The following is a 26,316-nucleotide window of genomic DNA, read 5'->3' on the forward strand; positions in this document are numbered from 1 at the left end:
TCCAAGGTATTTTTCAAAAATATTTTTAATGCCCAAGGTATTCCATTATATATACATAACACATTATCTAATCTACTCCCATATTCAACATTTAAAGTGGCTCCTAATTTTCTTATAAAAAAATGATAAACATTGACTGTCCACATCTCGTCTTTTTTCTTACCAAAAATTTCTGACTCCAAATTACCTTCGTGAGGATCAGTGATAGTGTGTGCTATCACACACGTAGTGCCCAGCACACAGGCAGTAATTGGTAGCTACAAATGGGAAATCAAGAACCTAAGAGAACAGACCAGTTCTGTCGGAGGTGAGAGGAGAGACATGTGCTGTTTTAACAGGGGATGCTGTAACTGGCCAGTTAGGAGTAAGCTGGATGAGAAGGGATGGGGTGGCTGTTTTTGCTTCCAGAAGCAGATGGGCCTGCCAGTAGCTAGAATGAAACGATTCTCTATTTTGAACCCAGTACAACACTGCTAGCCGCCCCTTCGGACGTGCTCCTCCAGAGGCCGGCTGTGAACACACTTACTCTGAACCACGCTGATGATGCTCTTGCCTCAGAACCTTCAGGTAGTAGAAAGCTGTAATCAGAGGGAAAACACATAAATCATTGTGTTCTCAAAGATTATTTATTAACTCTTCTCACTTATGGTGGAAAAAAGTTAAATGAAATTGAAATGAGATGAAAATTCAACGTTTCTTCCCCAGGGACCTCAACTGGTTGTACAAAATGAACCAGCAGGGGCTGCATGTGTGCAGCTCACTCACAGGCAGGAGCGCTCACTAAAAGCAGAAACCAAGAAACGACAGCCTAGCGTCTTCTCAGGTATGGGGTTTGACCTGGTGCAACAAGCACGTCACAAGGAGGAGTCTTCTAAATAGAGACGAGGATGCTTGTAAGTCTAAGAATGATGCCTCTTCCAAGCTACACGGCTGTACACGGCCGGGCTCCTCTTTGGAATGAGCCTTCCTAGTCCAGACAATGCCCTCGCCTGTCCTTGGGGATGGACAGCCTCTGTTCTTTGATGGCGGATTTGACTTCTGAGCAGAGTCTGGTCACCTGGAGCTGGCTCAGATGACTAAGGGATGATGAGGTTCTGTGATGTTGTTGGGAGATAAAAGCTATGAAGGCAAAAATAATGGGACCGGTTTTTCTGTGTGGGCCACAGTTGGTGCTGAAGGCCCTCCCCAAAGAGGTGGTGACTTTACACTTGCGCCCGGTGATGCGCGCGTCGTGGGAGTAGGCACACAGCCCCCTCGGGGCGCAGCGGAAGGCCGGCCTTCATTTGGATGCTTCAGCTCTGGGGACAGTTTTTAAAACCCTGACTCTCACATTTAGAGCTCACTGGGAGCAACGGCAGGACTGTTTGTTCTGTCTCACCTATCAATTTAAAACAAATTTATATTTGGTCCAAGGTTTCCATTCTTTGGGGGCTGAAGGCAAGTGCCACCATTTTTTTCTTCCTTCTTTTCACATGCTTGCTTCCTCGCCCACCAGAGGTCTGCGTGTTTGTCCTTCATGACGGCTGGAGGCAAAAGGTCCCAAGCACCAACAGTGTGCAGGCCGGTGGTCACTGGGGCCACAGGGCAGTGACTGCGGTGGGGGAGCTGCAGCACCAGACCCCAAGGACATCTCTCTGGGAGGTCAGACACTGCCCCGGGGCCTGTCCCAGGGCCTGTCCCAGAGGTGCCCTAGATCCGATCCGTTCCCAGACCCCGGGCCAGGCGAGGGGGACCTAGGCCTCTGGGATAGGGGTGTTGCAGTTCCCATGGTAGATCTTGACGTGGCCCTCACACCGGAAGTAGGCCTCGAAGACGTCACTGTAGCCGTGGTCCCTCCACCAGGTGCACAGCTGCCGGTTCCAGGTACAGTCCAGCACGTGGAAGAGCTCGGGGTGCTCCATGCCGATCATGGTGAAGAAGTCCTGGTCCCCGAGGTGCCCCCGGAAGCGGTACTTGTCGGCCAGCTGCTGCACCTGCGCCGGCTCCAGCAGGCGGCCGTAGAGCGGGGACTGGCGCATGGCCTCCAGGTTGAGCAGCATCACCCCGCTGTTGAAGCCAGGGAGCCCTTCGGGGGGAGGACCCCCGACTCGGGTCTTGGGGTTCTCATGGCGGAACTGCCAGAATGTGTGCCTGGAAAGGGGAAAGGACAGATTTAGCCCGGGGTGTGTGTGGGGCACAGTTTGCCAGTCCTGGTTCCCTGGGTCTTTACAACCACCCTGAGGGGAGGTACTGTTTTCACCCCAGGTTTACAGCTACAAAAACTGAGAGGTTCTGAGGTTCAGAATCTCATTGCACTGCCAGCAAGAGGCAGGGCCGGGACCTGGACCCAGGCCTCCTGCTCTTCCCACCACACTCGGCTTCCTCAGGATGACATACATCATCGTCTGCATGGCTCATGTTGTACAGACTTAGGAAGCACAGGTACCACACCCTATGGGACGGGTGTTCTAAGTGACCACATGCCACCCCACGCCCGAGGACACTGGTGCACAGAGAGGTGCAGGGACTTCGCCAAAGTCACAACCAGCCCAAGCCAGCATCAGGCCCCAGTGTCCACTTCTGAAGATTGCAACAAGGTAGGTGGAACTTTCCACCCTCTTGTCTTTGATCTTGAAAAGGAGAGAGAAAAGTGGGGAAGCAATTCTGAATGGTGAGCAGGGAAAGACACAGGCAGAAACAAAATCTTCTGCTTTAGAACAAGCCTCATCATTAAGACCCCATGCCTAGCATTTCTGAAGGTGGCTGAAGGTGGGGTAGGGGCTGGAGGCTTGAAACACCTCAGGAAACACCCATGGCTGAGGGTGCAAAGCAGATGTGGGAGAGGGAGGTGGAATTATGGCTGTTTGAGAGAGAAGGTCAGCTCAATTTCAAGTTCTCTTGGCAGATTTAGAAATCTGATCCAGGTCCACAGCTCACAGGATGTTAGAGCCAGGGGGCCCCTTCTATGTCCTCTAACCAAGTGTGTCCATTTGGAGAAGGGAGGGCAGATCAGAAACCTCCCAGTGGGTGACATGGTTAGAGCGCTAGCCACTCTGTTCTCCAGCCTCCTTAACATCAAGCTCTTGCAAGAGGTGGGCACAGGAGGGAGCTGAGAGTGCCCCAGGCCCCACACCGCCAGAGAGGCAGTCACAGCAGAGAAGCCTGCGACGTGGAGGAAAGCCGGAGGGCCCTTTGTCAGGCACAAGAGCAGAAGTGGGCTGGGGCGTGTTCTGCATCAAACTCCATCCCACCTACTTTACCAGCTTCGCCCCTTCCCTAGATTGTAGCGTGGGGAATGCTGCATCATGGCAAAACCAGCTCTGCTCCCAGCCTGGAAATGCCAATCTCTGGTCTCCCACAGAGACAGCTCCCCTGACCCATCGCAGGGCAGGAGCTGTGGTGAAGTGGACAACACAGTGGAAAGAAAACCAGAGGCCTGGCCCGGGTTGGGCCACACTGAGTCATTTTCCAGTTCCAACACATTCTCTGGGCCTGGGAATAGAGCTTCCTTGAGGTCTTGCATATCACAGGGGGCCAAGAGTATGCTCCTGGCCAGGGGCAAGGCATTCCGGTTGGACATTCTTACAAGTGGAATACACAGGTTCATTGTCTGGGTTTCACCATAATTGGACTGTGAGTAGAACAGAGCTCTGGCGCCTGCTTGGTGATAACAACTTTAAGTTTCCAAACCAAATAGAGATGCTGGATCTTTCTAGCCATTAAAGCCTGCAGTGATGGGATCACAGCAGGGTTAGAATGTAGTTTGACTACTGTTAATTCATTTATTTCAGGAACAGGTTGCAAACCAGCTAAAATTCTACCAAATACAGCTGGGCCACCACAGAATGGCAGAGGGGACCCTCCAGCTAGGGGAGGGTTTTTTTTTTAACTATTGTAGTTGGAAATGTTATTAACCCTACCCAGTAATTGACAGAGCAAGTAGACAGGGGATATGGAAGATCTGAACAGAACTATGAACCAACTTGACCTAGTAGACATTTGTAGAACTTTCTACCCAACGAGAGCAGATCACACATTCTTTTCTCCTGCAAATGGAACATTCATCAAGATAGACCACATACTGGACTACAAAACAAGTCTCAATACATTTTAAAAGGTTAAAAATCAGATAAAGAATGGTCCCTAACCCTCCTACACTGTTGGTGGGAATGTAGTTTGGTGCAGCCATTATTGAAAACAATATGGAGATTCCTTAAAAAACTGAAAATAGAGTTTCCTCTAGATATATGCCCAGGAATGGGGTTGCTGGATCATATGGTAAGTCTAATTCTAAAAGATACATGCACCCCAGTGTTCATAGCAACACTATTTACAATAGCCAAGACATGGAAACAACCCAAATGTCCATCAACAAATGACTAGATAAAGTAGTTGGGGTACATTTATACAATGGAATACTACTCAGATAATGCCATGTGCAGCAACATGGATGGACCTGGAGATTGTCAGTCTAAGTAAGCCAAGAAAAGGAAAATACCATATGATATCACTCATATGTGAAATCTTAAAAAAAAAAAAAAACTTATTTACAAAACAGAAATAGAATCCCATAGAAAACAAACTTATGGTTACCAGAGGGGAAAGTTGGTGGGAAAGGATAAATTGGAAGTTTGAGATTTGCAGATACTAACTACTATATATAAAATAGATAAACAAGTTTCTTTGGTATAGCGCAGGGAACTATGTTTAATATCTTATAGTAACCTGTAATGAAAATGAATATGTATATGGATGACTAAAACATGCTGTACACCAGAAATTGACACAAACAACATTGTAAACTGACTATACTTCAATAAAAAAGGTCCCTAACCAAAATGGAATTGCACTTAAAATAAAAAACAAGATACCTAGAAAGTTTCCAAGTATTTGGAAGTTAAGCCACATATCTTTAAACAAGCCATTGATCAAAGTATTGCAAATTGGATGAATAGCCACATTCTCTTCCATTTTCAAAAGCAGAGTGACCAGCTGTCCCAAGTCCTGAGAGACGCCTTGTCCCAGGCAAGCCAGGACACCTGGTCATCTATTGAAACCTCAGGGTTCAGACTAAGTTATGTGTCACCTTAGGAATAGGGTTTTCTCTTTTTTCAGGGGAGGAGGAGGTTTTATTGCCAAGGCACTGGATTCAGCCCTCAGAAAGGAGAGACCCAGGGGAAAGGAGACGGAAGTGGACATCCCGAACTCCGTCAAGCCCACCGGTCCTTCTGTGCTCCCCACAGCTCCGTCTCCCAGGACCACCACTGCCTCCTCAGCATCGCACACAGCAGGGCCTCAGGAAGCATGAAGTGATGACAAGGACTGAGGGAAAGGTCACTTCAGCTTAGGCTACGTGGCCTTCAGTGTTGTCTGGCACCAGGGACAGAAAAACGTCAGGACACAAAGTTGCTGCTGCCGAGAGAAAACCTGCTGCTTCTCTGAGCCCTGTATCCATCACTGGCAGGTCTATGTGGGGTAGAGTGAGGAGTGGGGACCCACGAGGGGGTGCCCAGGTGTTTCAAAAGGGTTTGGAAGGGTTTCTACTCTTGAGCAAGCTGGGGAGCAGAGGGGCCATTTGCAGTCCCAGGGTGCATCCTTACCACCTTCAGCAGGGAGCTCCTCCAAGTCTTCCCTTTTACACCACAGTGACCTGCCACCAAACCTGCTGGGCTCAGGAAAGCGGGGCCGGAGGCAGAGAGATGGACAACATCCTTCCAGGCAGAGACCATAACCCAGGTGGCTCTAGGGGAACTTGCTGCCTAGCACTGCGGCTCAATCAGGATGAAGAGGCATTTTATGACATAGAGCCAGAAGGAGCCAGGTCTGGACATCAGCACATGATGACTTGTAAGCAGAAGCAAAGGAGGGACAGGAAATTGGAAATGCAAGCTGCCTGGGGTGTCTGCTGGAGCATCAACGCAGCCTGAAAATGAACCACTGACTCTAAGTAGAAAATTATTGCCCTTGTTGAAAGCGTTCCTTCTACCCCCAAATGAACTCAAAAACACAGAGCAGCTGCTCAGGGGAATGGTGGGTTTCTCTGGCCTCCACATCAGCTGGTTCTCCTGGAGGAACTGCCCCAGCCTTGGGGCAGAGAGGGGTGCAGGGACACAGAGGGGATCAGCGCTCACGTAAAGGGCTACCAAGGTGAGATCCCCAGTTCCTCACCCACCACAGAGCCCTCTGACATCATCTGCCTCCCTTCCCTCCCGGCAGCACGGGGACAGTACTGCCTGCATTTTAACAGAAGGGAACAGAGGCCCTCAGTTGTCAGGGCTCTGACGCGAATCCAGGGCTTCTGATCTCCGAGATCCCTTTCATCTTTGACTGCCTTGGATTCCACCACCGGCTAATGTTCCAAGGAGCAGCTCTGGAATTTCAATTTTATTTCTGATTTGGCAGGCCACTGGTGCCTCACTGACTGGCATGGGGAGGGCGTCAGACCGAGAGCCGCTCTGAGGTGGGCCAGGGCACCCCAGACCCTTGCCTTCCTCCCAGGACCTGGGCTGACCATATGGCAATGGCAGGAGCTGAGGCTGCAGGGAACCTCTGTGTGAAGGAAGGAATCTGGTTCTGAGTCCTAGAGCTTCCAGGACTTTCTCAGATTAACCTCCATGCCCACAGCCTAGCCATGTTGCACCGCTTAATCGTCTGTATTTGGGCCTGTGCAGCCTTGTTCTCACCCTCCAGGGTCACCTAGAGGGGATAAGGTTTCTTCCCTTTTAGAAACAACTTCAGCTGCGAACAAGCCCCCGTGCAGATGGTCCACTGTAAATACTGAGTCTTTCCAGAAGCTGACGAGGCTTGTTGGGGAAGCACAATGAGGCACGTTCTTCTAGTTATGGGTGATATGTTTTCTAATTTTTTTTAACTTCTTTTTTGGGGAGGGGGAGGAGGTAGTTTGTTTATTTTTAGAGGCAGTACTGGGGATTGAACCCAGGCCCTTGTGCATGCTAGGAATGCGCTCTAACGCTTAAGTTATACCCTCCCCCCTCTAAATTTTTTATATCAAGTATGTCTTAATTAATCGTCATAAAAAGACTATTAAAAAGTAGTGAAATACAGACGTAGAAAACAAACTAATGGTTACCAGGGTGGGGAAAGTGGGTGGGAAGAGATAAATTGGGAGTTCGAGATTTGCAGATAACTACCTACCATACATAAAACAGATCAACAGCAAGTTCATACTGTATAGCACAGGGAACTATATTCAATAGCTGTAGTAACCTATAATGAAGAAGAATACGAAAATGATGGAAGGGGGTAGTTGAAGTAATTTTGAAAAGCAAAGCCATCTCCTCTCTCAGGTCTTTCCCCTGATGATCATTGCCAAGGTCACTCCGCCAAGACTCTCAACCACAGACCCTGACCAGAGAACAGCGAGCTCACTTCTCCAGGGGAGAACCCGTGTTGCCATGAACTGTCCCTCTCCCTGCCCCACCAACGAGCCTACACCCAAATCACAGACCCTTCTGCCTCCTTATTTCCTCATGAGTTTTTTCTCCTGGGTTGGTCTTTCTCAGCTCCTTGGGCTCAGAGTTTTCCACTTTACTTCCAAGAGGAGAAGCAAGGATGAGAACACACACTGGGCCCAGGCAGTCTTCACAACACCCCCCCCAGGAAGGTTCTAGAAGCCTGTGCCAGCCAACTCAGGCTGAGTTCAAGCTCTCAGGCCAAAAAGGCTCCATCATAGATCTGGATTCACAGGGACCACATGTCGCCATTCCTCAAGCTGAGGGCAGAGTCACTAAGAAGCCAGCAAGGCCGGCCTCCACCTGGAGGAACTGGAGGCTGTCTAATCAGCAGAGGCCGGAATCAGGAAACGCCACTTCCCTTATGCCCGTGCTGTGTGCCAGGCCCAATCAGCTATTGTTTGACTTGGAGGGGACCCTGTTTTCTAGTCCTCTGTGAGGAAAGGCCAGGAGCGAAGAGCCATGGTGGGAGCAGCCCAGTGTTCCATCCAGCCCCGCCTTGCGGCCACCAGGGGCCAGCTGTGGGAGATGTGGGGCTGATTCAGGGCAGCGGCACTGTGTCTCGGTCCTGCTTCGGGCTGAGGCCGAAGTTCTGTGGGACGGGCGCTGACCCTGAAGTTGTCTAGGGGACAGTGCCCTGTGGTATCAAACTGCAGAGGACACGGACCGCCTGGAATTGTCCCCCCGCCGCCAAAGCTTTAAATGGCCCATTTCCCCAGGGTATTTCTTACTGCCAAGAGTCACAACTGAGCCTTGTTAGGATCTCTTGCTAGCAAGACCCAAAGCAGGCAGGTCTCTAACTCAGAGAGGGTGAGAAATGTTCCCAAAGTCACACAGGTTATCAGTGGTAGGACTGACAGGGGCTACTCATCACCACTGTCAGCCAGCAGAGAGAGGCCCCGAAGTCCCTTCTGCCGTGTCTTTGTGAGACGTGCAGGGACGCCAGAGAGCACACTGAACTACGGGAAGAATCAATCAGCGATCTCTCACATATTTAGCGGAGCACGGACTAGACCCAGCTGATACGGAGGTGAGTAGAACATCCCTGCCCTCAGGAAACTGACAGTGCAGGGGGGCCAAGACCCGGATGTCAATACACCAACAGTGTATGAGGCTGTGAGAGGGGCGCTGCACCTGGAACCCGGAGACCTAGGCTAAGGACCAGCTGTGTGAGTCCTGGGCCTCTCAGGGCCTTGGCTTGTTCAGCAAGGATGTGGGGATGAGACTCCCCCGAGGGCCATAGTGGACTCTAGGAGCAAATGCAGGCACAAACCTGCCCAGCGCCAGGCCCTTTAGAGGGGCCCTGACTGTCACTGTGGGTGCCCATTCCCAGAAGGCAGACCCCCTCCCTGCCCAGGCTCTTCTCAGGGTGTGGTGGTCTCCCAGGGACCAGCCCTCATCCACCCACCAGCCATCTACAGGTTTCTGTTTGACTTTGCTTCCTGCTTTAGAGAGTCTACAATGATGAAGGTGACCCACGTCAACTGTCTCATTCCTAGAGCGGCACCAGCTATAACCCATCCACCTGTGTGGGACTCTCTCAAACCAGGCAGAGCATTGAAATCATGTAGCATGAACATCCCTGCATCCGGGCACTGTCAAGGCCTAGAGGCTGCTCCCCACGCCCTCAGGAGGCGGTGGGATGCCCTTCTCTGAAGCATCTGTCCTCTTTTCTGCCTCTCCCATCATTCCCTGGCCTGTCTGACATCCCAGCCTCGTGGGCTGCCTCCCACACCTGCTGCCTTGGAGCTGGGAACAGACGGGTGAGGCAGGGAATTCCTTGTCACTCAATCTGACAAACAGCTCTGGAGCAGGCCATGCCTAAACTGGGCGAGGCCCTGGAGGGCTGCATGGAGGGGAACTGGGGGAGTGACAAGGGACAGAGGTGATGGGGGAAGAGGCATTGCAAGGTTCAACCAGGCAGATGGAGCTCTGAGCGGCTTCAAGTCTAGGTTACTACAGGGATGGTGGAGCCACTAACAGTTTGGCAAGGCTGGGAGGAGGAAGAGGGGAGTGACCCATTCAATCTTGAATAGATGCCAGAGAAAAGAGTGACATGGAAAAGTTCTGCAGGTGGCTGGATACAGGTCACAGGCAAAGCAGGCAGGATGAAATTCTAGAGGGTTCTGACACTTAGGGAATGGAAGAAGAGGCACGAGGAAAGATGTAGGATGCTCTGTCTGCTGTGGGAACCCCTGAGGAGCCATGCGGACCTCCAGCCCGACCTGCAGGCCCATTGTGCCCATGCAAACCCCTTGTCCCCCAGCCCTGTGACCCAGGTGCCCAAAGTGCCCCAGCCTTCCTCCCCTACCCCCTCATCCCCATCCAATCCAGTGGCGTCCAGACATTCTCTCCCCAGATGTTGCCCTCCAAACCCTCTAACTGATACCAGCTGACCATTCTCTGCCTCCCATTCAAGCAAACACTGATCTGGACAGAATGACACCTCGGTCCCTCCCCAGGCAGAGACCAATCCCAATGCCACTGCCCCAAACCCCAGGGATGCCCCTGCCTCCCCGCTGCACACCCTTCCAGAGCTGTCCTCCCTCCTCCACCGCAGCCTCCACCAGCAGTCTAGCTGCCTCCTCACCTCCTTGCTCATCACCTCTGCCCACCACCTAAGCCATCTTCTCTGCTCCATTCCTAAGGTACCCTCAATAATTTCAATGGCCGTGGTGACGGCCTCACCTCGGCCTCAGGGTTTTCTGCAAGCCCCACTTGAGCTACCGACTCAGCTCCCCTCCGTGCACCTTGCCACCACAAGGCGTTCTGCTCCAGGGACAGGGAGCCGACAGAGATGCCCTCAGACCCCTGCACCCTGCCCTCACCCCCAGGGAACCTGCCCGTCGGCCCCTTGGGAGTCTCCGGGGCCCACCTCTCCTATTCTCTAGGCTATCAATCTCCCCTGGCTCCCCACCCAGCCTAAGCTGCCCCCAGCAGCTCGCCACATGCCTGGAATGTAACAGTGTTGAAAACGGTTGGGGATGAAGACTCAAAAATGCTGCAGGAGGTACCCGAGACCATTGAGCAGTGAGTGATGGAGACTAAGAGGTGGGACTCCTGCCCTGGGACAGAGGCAGAGAAGGCAGGTGCACCGGCAGCAAAGAAAGGGCAGAGGGAAAAATATTTGCTCAGAGGGAAGCTGAGTGTGTCCACACGCCAAGGGAAAGGGGTGTGGAGGCCAGAATGAAGAGAAAAGACGCACAGAGTGAACGGCAGGGTGGCACTCTGAGGAATGATAATCATGACAATGGCTAATATTTAGTGAGTGCTTACTATGTGCCAGGCCTTGTTTTAAGTCCTCAAATGTATGAAACTTGTTTAATGTTTTAATAAACAAATGAGGTAAGGACTCAAATCTCCATTTAATAGGAAGATATAAAACATATGCCCAAGGTCAGAGGCGTCCAGGCAGGAGGGTCTGCCAAGAAGAGGGAAATCCTGGGACACATCTGAGACTGGAGGAGGGACAGAAGTAAGGGACAGCTCTGAGTGGGGAGTTAGGGATATTGGGAAAGCTCATTTTTGGTGAACTCAAAATCTTGGGAAGGTACGAGGTGAAGTCATCCAGGGAAACAGAGGGGCTGGGGTGCAAAGAAGGCCTTGAGAAAGAGGAATCGTTTATGAGGGCACCTGGGAAACGCAGTAAGGAATCAATGAAAGATGAATGAAAGAATCTGCCTGAGCGCTGAGGGCGTGAGTGCAGTCAGGGAGCCCAGGAGTGATAACCGGAAAGCATCTTACTCATTTTTTTGTCTTGAGAGCCTGGTGTGGGCATTTGATTCACAGCAGTCTGCTGAGAACTGTTACGTTTCAAATGAATGTTTGCATAAATGGATTAAAGAATCAATGAACAAAGGAATAAGAAACTGTAAAAGCAAATGGTGGAAATTTAAAAGTGGAGAATGTTGAATGAAGGCAGTGGAACAACAGTTCAAAAGGTAGTTGGGGGAGAGTGTGCCCTGGGCCCTGTGGGCTGGAGCCATGAGGGGTCTTCACTGGAGGGAGCCAGGTCCCCCTCAGGATGAGGATGGAGAAGAGGAGAGAGAAAAGTTGGTCCCCTTGAGACAGGAAGGAAGGGGGTAGGGCACAGCCATTAAAGGAGTGACAGCAACGAGCCCAAGATGGTGGAAAAGTAAACTCCCATAGACCCTGAGGTCCAAGATGGCGGGAGATTCAACCTCCAGTGGACCTTGAGCTTCATTATACACATTTCAATGTACTAGCATGGTTAATGACACTCCCACAGGTGCCAAGACACTTTGAGGCTGACCGTGAAAGGTCAAAAAAAGGGCGGTGGCCCAGTTCCTGGGAATCCCCACCCCTTCCCTGAAGTAGTTGGAATAATCCTCCTACTCATTAGCATATGAAATTCCTGAGCCCATAGAACCTAACAACCTCACACCTTGTGGTCACTGTCTCTCTTGCCTTCTGAGACAGCCCACACTCTGTCTAAGGAGTGTGTATCTGTTTTCACTCTAACAGCCCCCCACCCCACCTCGTGGCCTCTCTGGCCTTCTGAGATGGCCTATACTCGGTCTATGGGGTGTGCATCTCTCTGAATAAATCTACTTTTACTCAACTATGGCTCGCTCTTGAATTTCTTCCTGCGCAAAGCCAAGACCCTCACTTGGCAGGGTGCGTCCCAGGGACCTGACCAAGATCTGGGACATGGCCATCATCTTGTACCCATTTTTTTTCCTGTATCACCACGAGCTAAGGAATCCACACCTGTGATGAGATGCTGGTATGACAAAAGTTAGCCATGAAGAGCCCCAGCTGGGAACCTGATTCAGCAGTGCCCACAGCTCTGTGGACAATGCCCTTCCCAGTGCTGGCCCTGGAGGAGCCCGTGGCCTCCAAGCAGCAGGGCTTGTACATCACCGCTCGGGAGCAGCTTAAATCTGGTGGGAGCCTTGGGGCCCAAGCAGGAGACCACAGGGCCTGCAGCCAGCAGGCTGGGCTGGTGAGGGCCATATGCAGGGGGCCTCAGCTCAGCTCCAAGATCCTGCCCTTTCCCTGGAGTTAGGCTGAGGGAGGGACTTTCTTCAGGGTAAAGACAAAGCCAGAGTCACCTTCAGAACTGGCTCACTGCTCCTCCCACGGCACTAGGGGACACAGGAGAGAAGTACCCAGGACACAAGCTGGGGTGTTTTCTGGGACAGTGAGCAGAACAGAGGCGTATGTGGTAAGGGTGATGGGGAGGGGCACATGTGGAATTTAATCTTGTGTCCGGAATTGAGATCAGTCAATCTAGCCCGGCACCCTTCACCCTGCTGTGGCTGACCCAGGCACAAAGGCCACCGAGCTACCAGTAAGTATGTTACTTCTCAAGCCTAGAAGCAATCCGTGAGCCCGCCCACTTCATCTAAGCTGAGCTCTACCTTTGCCCCTGCTGTCCTACAAGTTCGTGGCCTAGGTTTTGGTCAAGGGTAAAACTACCGATCGGCACATTGACATAAATACTGGGGGTCTCCCACCTGTCAGGCACAAGGCACTGTGGAGGCGGACGGCGACAGGCCAGATGCAGGCCCTGCCTTGCAGGAACCTGTCCCGGGCAGCAGCACTGCTTAGATGTCACTATGCCAGGACTCACCTGGGGTCTGGTTAAAATGCAGGTTCCCACTCAGATGCTGCATTTCTGACAAGTTCCCAGGTGATGCTGATGCTGCTGGCCCCAGGATCACACTCAGAAGAAAAGTGGGGTATTTTTAATAATTTTATAAAGAAATGAAAACCACATGAGTAGCAGTGATATCATTTTATCCTGAAAATGGCCGTGAAATGAGTAGCATGGCCACTTGTAAATGTTATGCTAATACTTGCCGGGCCTTATCACTTTGTCACAGCCCTCGGGGGGCTGCCCGGGAAATGCTTCCTGGAAGCAGGGCACTTACGGTGCCAGGAGAGGGCCCATCTCAGCCTGCTTCCATCCCCAGGAATCAGCAGTCAGCCTGGGGTGGAGGGGGAGGCGGGTGTGTATTAGCTGTCCACTGACTGAAAAAATGTTCTGGTGCACCGTGGGGTTGAGAATGCAGGTTCTGGGGCGGACAGTCTGTGTTCAAATCCTGGTCATCTGCTACCACCCTGGACAAGGCACAAAAGCTCTCTGTGCCGCAGACTTCCTTATGGAAACAGGGTTGTTGAGGGGATTTTATGAGAGAACGCAGGTACAACGCTCAGTCTGGTCAGAGGTGATGGAAGCCAAGGACACGCATCACGTTCAGCGAGAAGCAGTGTGGAATCTTGGCAGCAAACACACGCTTCCTCTGCCTCATCTGTACGCACAGGGGCCCGAAACCTGCTTCACGTGGCTCCAACCCCCAAGCAGGGCGACCTCGGGCAAGTCACTTCCCTCCCGGGGCCTCAATTCCTGCGTCTACTAAGGGGATTCATCAGGTCTAGGATCCTTTTCTGAGTCTGTGGCTCCCCACCAGAACTACGACCTACCATCCGTGAAATTTTGGGGGCGAACTTCAAGGGACTGTAATAGGCACCAAACTCCAGTCATCGATCTGTCTTTAAATGCAGTACCAGTGTGGGAGTACAACATGGATTTTTTGTTATTGCTTTTGTTTTAAAACCCACGTCCATATTCCAGAGAAGCCCCACCATTGGCCCAGTGTTGGCACCTGGATGCTTCCCAGTTATGAGCCCCCAGCAACGTGCTGTGGGGGGCTGGGCGTAGAGAGGCAGCACACAGGGCAGTCACTGTATTTGTTTGTTTCTGCTGATCCTTTTACTTTTGTCCTTCGTGGGCTCACAGATACAGGTTTTAGGAAACAGAAGTGGACTGTTTCCAGCTTTTTGCCTCTCTCCCTCCCTTCCTGGTGGCTTCACCAGATGTGGCTGAAACCTGCCCAGCTTCCCCTCTCCTGCTGGTGCACTGTCTCAGCAGTTGCACGGGAAAATTCCTCGTCTCCCCAGAACTCCCTTCCCTCGGTTATCTCAGCATAAAAACATGGAACCCCTGTGGGAGTGGGGGTCAAAGCAGGAAAGTGAGGGACCCCTCTGAACCCACCCTCAGCCACACCCCCTCCCCGGCGCATACACATGTGAGCTGCTGCCAGCTCCCTCCTGTGGGTCACAGACACCAGGCCTCAGCCCTACACAGCCAGCGAGTTGGCCAAGAAGCTCAGTTCTGATCTCTGCTCCACCAAGATGACCCCTGGGGCCTCTCCCCCAGGTCTCCCCTGCATCAGAATCTCTCTCCTCATCACCTCCTCAGAAGTCAGGATCATCCAGATCCCTAAGTCATCAGTAAACACCTGCTTGAAGCCTAGTATGGACCAAGCACTGTACCCAAAATGAGGAGGAGGAGAGGAGTTGCTGCCACTCACTGCGGCCCTTACTCAGCTTTACACACATTCTCTCAATTCCTCACAACAGTATCTATGGTTAGCACTATTTCTACTTTATAGATAAGGAAATGAAGGCTCTGAGAGGTTAAGTAATGTGCTTGTGGTCACACAGCCCTCCCAAGAGGCTCAGCCCAGAGATGCAGTTGCAGGGGCAGGAGGAAGTGCTTAGCACTGAGCTCCCGGAGGGGCCCATGACTGTGTGGAGCCTATGGGGTGGGCTCTCATGTCCTGTGCTCTCACCAAGATCAAAGTTAGAGTGAGCAAGGCCTCAGAGAACAGATTCTCAAAGTGCTTTGGTTCTCAGGGCAGATCTGGTTGGTGGAGCAGAAGATAGGATAGGGGGATTCCACACACCAAGACTGGGGGCGGGGACCCGGACTTCATCAGGATAATTCCAACCATGAAGCAGGCTGTGTGTAAGGGCAAGAGGACAGCAGGAGTGAGCCAGCGAGCCCCCGGCGCCAGGTGCACTCGAAGGCAGGAAGCCTGTTTCCAGCATGGTCCTAGCCATAAAATCCAATAGCTGAAAAAACCTATAGATATCACCAGGGAACACAGAGACTGGAAGTGACTCGCACAAGGTCGCCCAGCTGGGACAGAAGTGCTCACATGCCCAGGCACCACAAAGCTGCCGGTGACCCTTCCCACACCAGCACAATGGCAGCCTCAGCTTTTGCCTCATGCTTTCCGGATTCTGACTAAGGAAAACCACACTCTTTTTTAGGGTCATAGTACATCCAGTTCTTTCCCTAAAATACTGAGGTCAGCCTGCGGTCCCTGTTTTTTTACTTGTCATCTTCTAGTGAGTTTAACTACCCAAAGGTGCTCTCTGCAAAACTCCCACCCCTGCACACCATCCCAGGACCCCATCGTCCCCCCATCCTTTGTAACCAAACCACAGGGATCTCCCGCAGGAGCACTAAGGACACGAGACCCCTGTCCTGCAGGGTCCACTTTGGATGGGACAACCAGTCACGAACCTGGAGGTGGCTCACCGTGGCTCTTGGCAGGGAAGGCTCTCTGGCAATGTCCCAAACGGGCATCCTGCCAGCCGCAGGAGCTCAGGGTAGGAAAGGGAGGCTACAGAGGCAGTCACTCTCAAAATACTGAAAACCTCCAGAGTCCGTGCTTCATCTGTGTGGCCACAATGTCTTCATGTGGACATAACCTCTAAAGCAAAGGGCCATCCCCATGGGACCTACATTATTCAAGCACTCTAAATCCTCCTGGGTGAGGTCAAGCAGGAGAAGAAACTATTGTCATTTGAAAGTTCAAGCTAAGGACACAAGGAGGCTTAGCAGGGCCCCTGCAAGATGGTTCAGAGAAGGGTGTGTACTTTGGAGAGAGGCTATCTGGGTTTGCCCCATGGCTCCACCCCTTTCCATCCTCTCTGCAGGGGATGTGACTTGGGACCAGTGTCAGGATCCCATCTTATCCCTGCAGTGAAGTCACACAGAAAGGGGGCTGGCATTTATCTGTGTGTGCCCCTCATACCCCGAGAGCCCTGCCCTACCTGTGGGCTGCAGTGGGCGTTTATGAGCTCCAGTCTGTGTATGGTGACAACCTGGCAGAGTCCAGGGCGGATACACGGAGACCGCACCTGTCCTGGGCTCATTCTGACCATTCACCAGTGGCTGGCCTGGGTTTACTTCATGCTCTCAGGCCATGCAACACCTCACTCTTTAGCAGTGGTGATGGCACAGCTGGGCTCAGCACAGGAAAGAGGTTCTGGATGGCAGGCAGGGCTAGCCTCCTCCTCCACCCTGGGGCAGGCCCGGAGGCAGTGGCTCCTTTGCTCTGCCTCCTGTGCTGCCCCGGCCTCCTGCAACTTTGTGGTGGCCCAAGGTGCAGAAAGACTGTTCTCGACTTTTTAAGTCTCTCCTCACCTGAGGGCTGCCTGGGGCCTGCATTAGAAGGCGTCTGTCTAGAGCACACCTGTCCGGGGCCTGCCTGCCCCTGCCCCAACGCAGCCGATGGCGCTTTGTTCCCCGAGGCCTCACCGCTTGGAACTCCACTGTGCTGTCTTTTATGTTTTCTTTCTCTTAAAGAAAGAAGAAGAAAATCCACAAAACAATCTGTTCTCCTGACAGGCCAGCTCAGATCACAGACATGCTAGGCTGCATCAAGGAGCACCATTTCCAGGGGGTTATCGGAACTGTCTGGCTCAGAAAACAAACAACTCCTCAAAGGTGGCCTGGAATCTCAGCCGCTCTCTGTGCCTTGCTTGCTGGGACTGAGGCTCCTCTGAGTCCCTAAACACGCCAGGGACTCCAGCAGAGATGTTCTATTCAATAAGCACTGGGATTCAGAGCAGGGGCTGCGGAGTCAGGCCTGCGCTGCAGTCTCAGGGCTGCCCCTTCCCAGAGGCCGGGCCTCCAGCCAGTTACTTAACTCCCTGAGTGTAGTCATCTGGAAGCAGGAAAGAATGAGATCTCTTTTAGGGCCCTTTGAAGCTTAAATCAGTTAAGGTATGCAGAGTGCCAGGGGAGAGCCTGGCACACTTACTAACTGAAGAAGCACTTAATGAACACCTCCTGTGTGCAGGACACCGTTCTAGGCCCTGGGAGACAACGCTGAACAAGAAAGACAACTATGATTCCTACCCTTATGGAGCTTAGTGTCTGGGGGGATGCAGACCAGCCAGCAGGCAATTATAACTCTGGGTTAAGAGAATGGCATAGCAATGGAGAGCTTTAGGACCCTAAAAGAGGCTCTTCACCCAGTCTTGAGGGGTTCAAGGAAGGCTTCCTGGAGAAACTGGCATGTGAACTGAAGAGTCAGACAGGTGCAGAGTGGAGGTGAGCAGTGAGAGTACACCTGGCCTGGGGAACTGAGGGCGGTCCAGCCCGGCTGGAGATGAGATGGGCGGCGGGCAGGGGCCAGACCAGGAAAGGTCCTATGAGGAAGGTCGGGGAGGTTGACCTTGATGCTGAGGGGAACAAAGGGTTAAAGTCAGGTGGCTGGTGTATGAGGAAGGTCACTGGCTGCGGTAGGGGTTAGCTTGGAGGAGTCAGGGCTGGAAGCAGCAAGAGAGCAAGAAAGGCAGGAGGCTGCACAGGAACCCAGGGAGAATGAAGCGATGTCGAGAACAGAGAGAAGTGGAGGGTCCAGGAGACAGTCAGCCAGCACATGACAGGACTCGAGGATGGCCAGCCGGGTAGAGGGACTGAAGGACAGTAGAAGCTCTGTGCCCGGGTCTCCGTCTTGAGTGCAGCATCAACAGCAACAGCTATTTAACCATTATCACTGACTTGCACAGGGACACCGGCCAGGTCACCCCCTGCCCGGGCCTCACTCTCGCATCTGTACAACAAGGAGACCCTTCCAGCTCAGATGTGCTGTGGCTCTGTGTCACTCATAACCACCTCAGGGCCAGCACCACGCTCGCTCCTCCTGCCTTTGTGCATTTCTCCAGACACAGGACCAGGCTGGAAGGATGGGGAAGGGGACAGCTGTGAGGCGCTGGCCTGCGGGACCCATTTACACGCTGACTTCTCTCCAGACAACTGGGAGCAAACCTGCCTCTCCCCTGATCCTTCCAGACCGCTGTCACCCTCACGCTGCCCAGGGCTGGTGAGCTTCCTGCCGCACCGTGCCAACTTCCTAGGGAGATGTTTTCCCCTTCAAACTGGCAGTGTACCCCTCAGCCACCTCCTTGGATTTGTTCTGCTCAAGTCTTTCCTCCATGCCTTCTAGATGGTTCACAGAATCTCTGCCGAGCCTGGGGTGCTCCCTCTAAAGGCAGTGAAGAATGGGAACAACCCCCCCTTTTTCCCCAGCCAGCACTCTACTTAGGTGCCGACCCAGCCATGCCTGGGGCTCCCGGAGCTGGAGGAGCTTTGTAGAGAGGAAATCCGGCCCCAGGGAACACGGGGCCTGTGACTTCTCAGCTCTCTCTGGGGCGGAGTGCTGGGGCCTGGGCTCAACAGAACAGCCACCTGGGATATGAGTGAATGTGAAGGGTGGAATTCAAAACAAAACAAAACTAGACACTAGCCCAAGCCACTACCTGCGGAGAGTAATTAGAATCCTCTGCAAACAACAGCAGTCCGCTGGACGCCACTCCTGGAGCCATTCTTCTGGAACTCTCTGGCTGTTAGGGCTCCTGGCCGCCCTCTCCCTGCCCTTCTCCCCAAGGCCGCTCAGACTGCCTGACTGCTGACAGAGGAAGAAGTGTCCTGACCCCGGAAACACAGCCAGAAAAACTGGGCGCTTATCTCCCCCTGACACACCTGAGGGGCCCTCATCCCACTAATCCTGGTCCCACCAAGGTGGAGGGTGGGTCCTGAGCTGCTTTGCCCGATGTGGAACCTGCAGGGCCGTCTTGCTGGGGAGGCCCCAGTTCCCAACCAGTTCTCAGTCTGAGTAAAAGCAAGAAGCAACCAGGGCTGTGGCCGCACGCTGGGAAGGAGGCAAAGGAGAAAAGGAATGAACCCGCTCAGCAGAGCCGGGCCAGGCCCCCACAGAACCCAGCACCACCAGCACCCTGCTTACAGCCTCCCCTGGACCCCCGGCCCGGGAGGCCCGTGTCCTCCACACTCCCCTCCCTGCCTGGCCTCTGCCTTGGAGCCGCCTGGCCCCTTGCCCAAGACCAAGACACCTGCCCACATGCACATAGACTGACAGGGGCCCGGCCAGGCCTCCTGCCACTTACCCTGCCCAGACACATGACAGGGCCGTGACACAGGATGTGACCCAACCCCATACCTTGTGCACAGCCAGATGCCTCATGGGATCTCAGGGAAATATGACCAAACTAAGCCCTTCCAGCCTCATGCCCTCCTCCTTAGAGGACTGTCCCAGGTGCAGACGTCCCACGGGCTGAGCTCCGAGCCACCCGCCTCTCCCGCAGCCCCTCTCTCAGGACACGTGGGGCCATGGGGCCTGTGCAGGTGTCAGTCCTTCCCTCTTCACACTGTCTGCTCTTCCACACGGGCAGGAACCAGAGGCTGCAGGCTCAGGGCCTCCCCTGCACAGGCCAGCAGGGTATTTGTCGACGCCATTCTGATTAGGAAGTGCTGCCTGTCCTCCGCGGCCCTCCTGGGGGGCTCGGCTTGAGTCCACCTCCACGGGAAGGCGCTCTCAGCTAAGCCTGCTCTCCCCTCACTTCCCCGCTCCGGCTCCTCCTCCTAAGAACCGTGAGATGAGTGGCAGGGCTGCGCAGACTTTATTGTGCGCCCCAAATCGGTGTCTGGAGATCCAGTTAAAATGCAGGTGGGATACGGCAGGTGAGAGGGGCGGGATTCAGCATTCCTGACAAGCTCCCCAGCGATGCTGCGGGCCACACTTTGGGTTGGCAGGAGGTAGAGGAAAGAGACTTGGGGGTTGGTCAAACTGGCCGGGTGCCAGCTGCATGGAACCCACCACCACACCTCCAGAGACCGCTGCCGTGAGGACACCAGGAAGTAATGCAAGCTGACAGCCCCTGACGCCGTGGGCACGCAGAAATGTGATTTCTCATCTTTCTACTTCAGTTTTCTCCCAGTAATAGTAGGAACGTGATACCTCAGAAGAGAGGTACTACCAGAGAATTAAATGAAATAACAGCTGAACACCGTGGTGCACAGCAGGTGTTGGGTAAGGAGGGTTCCCCTTCCTTCCCTTCTGCTGTTAGTCTTGGGTCTGGCACAGAACCTGTGTCCTGTATGATCAGGGAGGGGTGTGGGAGGGCCTGAAGGCCTGTCTCTTAGATCAAGGGTCACATCCAGGTTCGTGCCTGTGGTGCTGGGGAAGGGGCTGTTCAGGTCATGCTGATGGGTGATTCCTCAAGTGACTGTTACTTGGATGTGTGTGTGAGAAGTGATGCCTGCTAACATGGGAGGAGCCGTACAGAGCAAGGACCTGCAGGCGCCAGCCAGCTTAGAGAGCCCTGGGCGAGGCCCTAAGCCCTGCTGCCTCCCAAGTCTGGTCGGGGCAGCGACCACTCGAGGGGGCAGTGCGTCCCCCCTCAGTCTCATTCTCACTGCAGGTCAGCAGCTCAACAGAAGAAAGGTGAGTGCCTTAGAAGCTGCATTAACCAGTCTGGCTAGAAAAAGGACCATCCATCAGAACCTCTCCTCCCCTGTCCCTTTTCCTGGCCTATAGGTATTCAAGCAGCTTCAGAGGTCTTGCTTATTTCCAGGGAAAGGCTAGGAGCTCAGGGAATCAAGCTCAAAATGTGATATATAGCAGTGTTGCTTCTAAGTTTAAAGGCAAAGGCAAGAGGAGAAATGAGACTGAGGGCTAATCCATCTTCAGCAAGCATTTACTGATAGCCAGTCTGCATCTTAGCCTCCCCTGTGCCCCACACATTTACACAAAAGCAAACCACTTTGATCTTAATCAGAAAATTATGCAGTTTCAGCTCATACAACTTAATATTTAAAAAAAAAAGACAACCCAATCAAAAAATGGGCAGAAGATCTAAATTCTCCAAAGAAGAAATACAGATGGCAAAAGGCACGTGAAAAGATGCTCAACATCACTAATTATTAGAGAAATGCAAATCAAAACTATCACCTCACACCAGTCACAATGGCCATCATTAAAAAGTCCACAAACAATAAACGCTGGAGAGATGTAGAGAAAAGGGAAACTTCCTACACTGTTGGTGGGAATGTACATTGGTGCTAGTATGGAGGGTCCTTAAAAAACTAAAAATAGAACTACCATATGACCCAGCAATTCCACTCCTGGGAATATACTGGAAAAGATGAAAACTAACCTGAGAAGATACATGCACTCCAATGTTCAAAGCAGCACTCTTTACAATAGCCAAGACATGGAAACAACCCAAGTGCCCATCAACAGATGACTGGCTTAGAAGATGTGGTATATATGTACAAAGGAATATTACTCAGCCATAAAAAGAATGAAACATTGCCATTTGCAGTAACGTGGATGGACCTAGAGATTATCATACTAAGTAAATTAGAAAAAGATAAATATTATATGATATCACTTATATGTGGAATCTAAAAAAATGACACAAATGAACATATTTACAAAACAGAAGCAGACTCAGACATAAAAAACAAACTTATAGTTACCAAAGGGAAAAGGGAGGGGGGACAGGAATAAATTAGAGGTATGAGATTAACAGATACAAACACTCTATACATCAAATAGATAAGCAACAGGAACTTACTGTATAGCACAGGGAGCTATAGTTAATATCTTGTAATACCTATAATGGAAAATAATCTGAAAAAATATATATGTAAATCACTGAATCACTTTGCTGTATACCTGAAACTAACATATTATAAATCAACTATACTTCAATAAAAAAAATTTAAGCTGTTTCATATACTTATAGAGGGTACCTGCTGAGACTGGGACCACTTAGGGGAGACTGGGGGTTCTGTTTGGTGCAGTTCTAGCCCACATCCAGTGCAGAGGGACAGACGTGGCCAGAGAGAGACCACTGTAAGGAATGGTGGTGCAAATACAGAGTCCGGGGGCTCTGAGTAGGAGAAACAACATGTGATCCCAAGAAACCACGCTCTGTCCTGCAGCGCATCCCCCGCACACACACACACACACACACACACACACACATGCACGTGTACACTCACACACGTGCACACGTAGACACAGACATTTCCTCTGCCTTTTGGAAGCCAACGTTCAACTTCCCAGCAAGTTCTGAGTCATCCTCTCTCCAGAAAGAGGTCCACAGTGGCAAGAAGGCCATTCCTTCTCCAGCCCCAGCCCTTCTCCATGCCCCGGTAACATTTCACACAGCTATTTAACAAGCAGGGTTGAGGTTTCTTTTAACTGGCAACTAAAATTAGAGCACAGAGATAAGTTTTGTAAAGCTTGGTTTCCATAGAGGATAACTTTTCTTCTGTGGGTTTGAAAAAATGAGCATCTTGATTGAAACTGTAGGCATCATGTAAACAGTAAAGCCCACTCAGTCCTCCAAATGGAGATGGAATGTGAGGATCTTTTGCCTGAGGTTAGAAGTAATGCCAATTCCCATGGCTGGTTTCCAAATTTAAAAAGAAAAAAAGGTGAAAATGCTAAGATTGCTGTGAACTCAAATGACACCTCCAAGCGCAGACCGTGCTGACTTCTAGCTCACCAGATTTCTAAGACTACCTCCACTTGGCATCCAACTTCTGAGGCCTCTTAGTCCTCTGATGTCTTCAAAAGAAAGGAAACGCAGGCAGGTTCAGTTTTTATCCGCCCCCAGGGTGGTCCAGTCCCCTTTATCAGAACAGTGGCAACTTCAAGTGAGAGGCAGCTCCCGGGACTGGTCACAGAGCTGAGCTGGGTTTGATGCAAAAATATATACACACCTTCACACACACACACAGAGGTAACTGACATTTACTAAATGCGTATTACACGCCAGCCACTTTTAAAACAACTTATACAGTGAATTCACTTGTTTCACCCTCACGACTTTGTGACAGAGGTTACGACAGTGTCAACGATGATGGCCAACACTTGTAAAGCAGCACGTGTCAGCACGCGTGAGCGCATTCTTAGCACTTTACACACTTGCATTCATTTACTCTTCATAAGCTTGTGAGGGAGGCACAATTATTACTCTTTTATACATGAGAAACCTCAGGCCTATAGAGGTAAAGGAATTTAGCCAAGGCCACTTAGCTAGTAAGTGGTGAAGCCTAGGTTGAAACGCAGGCAGCCGGGCCCCAGAGCCCCCCTAGTAATACCATCCTCATTGCCCCTCAGCGGACGGGAGCGCCCTGGGAACATTCCACCTGGACAAGCACATCCCTGAGCATCTACTCCGCACAGCCCTGCCGCTCCCTCCAGGGGCTCCTGTTCAGCAGGGGAGCACGGGTGCAGAAAACACCCTAACCTCACACAGAGCAGTCACTTGGGTTGAAAGAGCGCTTCCAACCAAGTGTTCCAGACAGAGGAAGATCAGGCTAGTTGAGAGGAATCAAGAAAGGCCCATGGAAAAAGAGATGAGCAAGAAGGACATACCGTCTAGCGCAGGGAATTACAGCCATATCTTATAATCACCTGTGACGGAGTCTAGTCTGCACACCTACTGAATCACAACACTGCTCACCTGAGTCAAATACGATTGTATAAGTCAAGAATACTTCAATAGATAAAAAGAAGAAAAGAAAAAGGCCCGTGGAGTGTATAGCCTCAGTGATGAGTGAGGAGGAAGGACGGACAGAGGCCAGGGGCCCACCTGGGGGCAGGAGGCCCCACGTGCTCCAGGGCCTGGCGGAGGCAGAGAGTGACGGAGGAGACAGGTGCTGGGAGCATACGTACAGGGACCACACAGAACAGGCAAATTCACAGAGACAGAAGGTGGACTAGAGGGAACTAGGGGCAGAGGGAGTGGGGACCGGGGAGCTATTGCTTAACCGGTACAGAGTTTCTGTTTGGGGTTATGAAAATATTTCAGAAATAGATAGTGGTGATGGTTGCACAACCTTGTGAATGGAATTAATGCCAATGAATTGTACACTTAAAAACAGAATGGCAAATTTTATGTTATATATATTTTACCACACACCCACACACAGGAGAGGAGAAGCAACCAGTGCTGGCAAGGTCCCAGGAAGCACCCTCTGGCTGCGCGGGCCTGCTGCTGAGCCTAGGTGCTGGGCTGAGCCATTCCTTCCCTTCAAGATCTGAGAGCTGGAGCCCCGGTGCCTGGCGAGAGAATCAGATGGCCTCGCCCTCTGCCTGAGTCCCCCACTCCAGCTGCTTACAGGACCCCACCCAGGGGCCTCCCTGCCCTCTGGCTGCTGGTCTCCAAGCCACCTCCAGGCTCTCGACCCTGCGGGGTTGTGGCTTTCCCTCCCTCATTGCTTCAAGCTCTGCAATCACTGTCTATCCATTTTCCAAAGCTGTGGGTGCCAAAGGAAAAGCCCCGCAGCGGCGGGCTGTGTAATTAACGTGGAATGTTCCGAGGGAGCCAAGGACACGTGAAACAGGGGTCAGGCTCTCAAACAGCCGCTTTCTGCTGAAGAGGGGCTATTTTCTCCTCTCCTTCTCCCTTCTTGAGAGATCAGAACAATAAACCTCAGCGATAAAGAAGTAAAGCTGTTCTGCTTCACACGCACAAAGCCGGCCCTGGTGCAGGTGCAGGGACTCACAATGGGGGCCACAGCTGGACACACAGTGCTCTGTCTCCTTCACCGCCCGGGCCTCATGACCACAGAGACATATCCGTATACACCATCAGAGCGCCCGTCAACCCAGCAAGGCCACTGACACACTGTCAGCCTGCATGCAGTCAGGTCATTGAAAGGGAAATCCATTTTTTACAACAAACTGGTTCACAAGCCCCTTTGTAAAATTAAGCAAAGAGGGAAACACTGGATGAAGAATTAAATTCAGTGACTGTATTTGAAATCCTGTTCATTATTGAGGTTCTTAAGAAAAATTTCTGTTTTTTAAATGTAGCTTTGGTAATACTTGGGATCTGTTTATCACTGGGCACAAAAAAGAAAGGGAAGAAAAAAAGTTTCTTTATCTATACTTCGAAAAAAAAAAAAGCCAGATTAAATAAAGTACCATAAATAATTCTCCAGAAGAAAAATTTGGTGCTCTGGAATTTCCAACTCCTATATAAAACCTGAGAGCTTGCATTTGAAACTAATCTCTCCACTGCCCTTGTTCCCACTGCTTCATACAACAGGCTAGATCACTCCTTGCAGCAAGTGGTCCAGCCATGTCCACCCTCCCCTCTTCCACCAGCCGGTGCACCACCCATGGACAGGTGGACAGGGCTGCTTTCCTATTCGTCTCTGAATCCCTGGTCTGCAACTAGCTTGGGATCTTGCTCAGAAAATGGGCTTATACTCATGCATGGAAGTGAGTTACAGCTCAGCATTTTGACCACCAAAATAACAAGACAGAATCATTTAGATAAGATAGGCGTCAGGATTTGACCCCTCCCAGATGGCAGATGTCTATAGAGTCTTCCATGCTGACATCACGCTCCTCCCTACTTATAGAATGAACTGCAACCCCTTAGCACGACACGAGACCCCCACCATCCAGTCCCTGCCTCCGCCTGACCACATCCTCCTCTGCTCCCCAGCCCCGCCCCTTGTGCTCATCCAGATGGAAGCAGCTGGAGCCCCTGCAAGTGCCACCTGCCGAGGCCTCTGTGCTGCTGCTCCTCTTGGCAGCAGTGCCCTTATCCCTCCTTGTCCACCAGGGCCCTCTCTTCATTAACCTCCAGCTCAGAGGCACACCCTCTGCGTAGCTCCCTCCTCTGGGCCTTGGACTCGTCCATGGCTGTGGCGTCTAAAATCATCCTGTGTGCCTGCGTCCTGTCAAGCTGTGAGTTCTCCGAGGACAGGGACTGTGCCTTTTTATGTCTGAATCCCTGCTGCCCAGCCCTGTGCCCGGCAGGAAGCAGGGACTCAGTCTGCATTTGTTGCAGTGAATTTTTCTAGACAGGAATATTCACAACCAAATACTAAGGATAAAACCTGTCCTTTCTGAAACAGCTGGGCTCCACATTGTGGCCACACAGCCAAGACCCGGGCAGTGTCTGTGAACTCCAGTCACATCCA

At 51.9% G+C, this 26,316-nt stretch overlaps 1 protein-coding gene and 1 long non-coding RNA gene across 2 annotated transcripts in view; one reads left to right on the forward strand and one right to left on the reverse strand.

Annotated features, from left to right (window-relative positions):
* The window catches only part of LOC116153542 (uncharacterized), a 93,594-nt gene extending 81,589 nt beyond the window's left edge, over positions 1-12,005 (forward strand). Inside the window, exons 10-13 of the long non-coding RNA XR_010383941.1 lie at positions 464-567; positions 706-2,027; positions 2,245-2,576; positions 5,095-12,005. This is a non-coding gene — a long non-coding RNA (uncharacterized LOC116153542). The remainder of the gene's footprint in view (positions 1-463; positions 568-705; positions 2,028-2,244; positions 2,577-5,094) is intronic.
* Positions 608-26,316, reverse strand: part of XXYLT1 (xyloside xylosyltransferase 1) — a 161,032-nt gene continuing 135,323 nt past the window's right edge. The window contains exon 4 of the mRNA XM_010994392.3: positions 608-2,130. Coding sequence (XP_010992694.2) covers positions 1,734-2,130 — 397 coding nt within the window. The 3' untranslated portion in view covers positions 608-1,733. The remainder of the gene's footprint in view (positions 2,131-26,316) is intronic.

Source organism: Camelus dromedarius, chromosome 2 (genome assembly GCF_036321535.1).
Source record: "Camelus dromedarius isolate mCamDro1 chromosome 2, mCamDro1.pat, whole genome shotgun sequence".
In the NCBI taxonomy this organism is placed as follows: Eukaryota; Metazoa; Chordata; class Mammalia; order Artiodactyla; family Camelidae; genus Camelus; species Camelus dromedarius.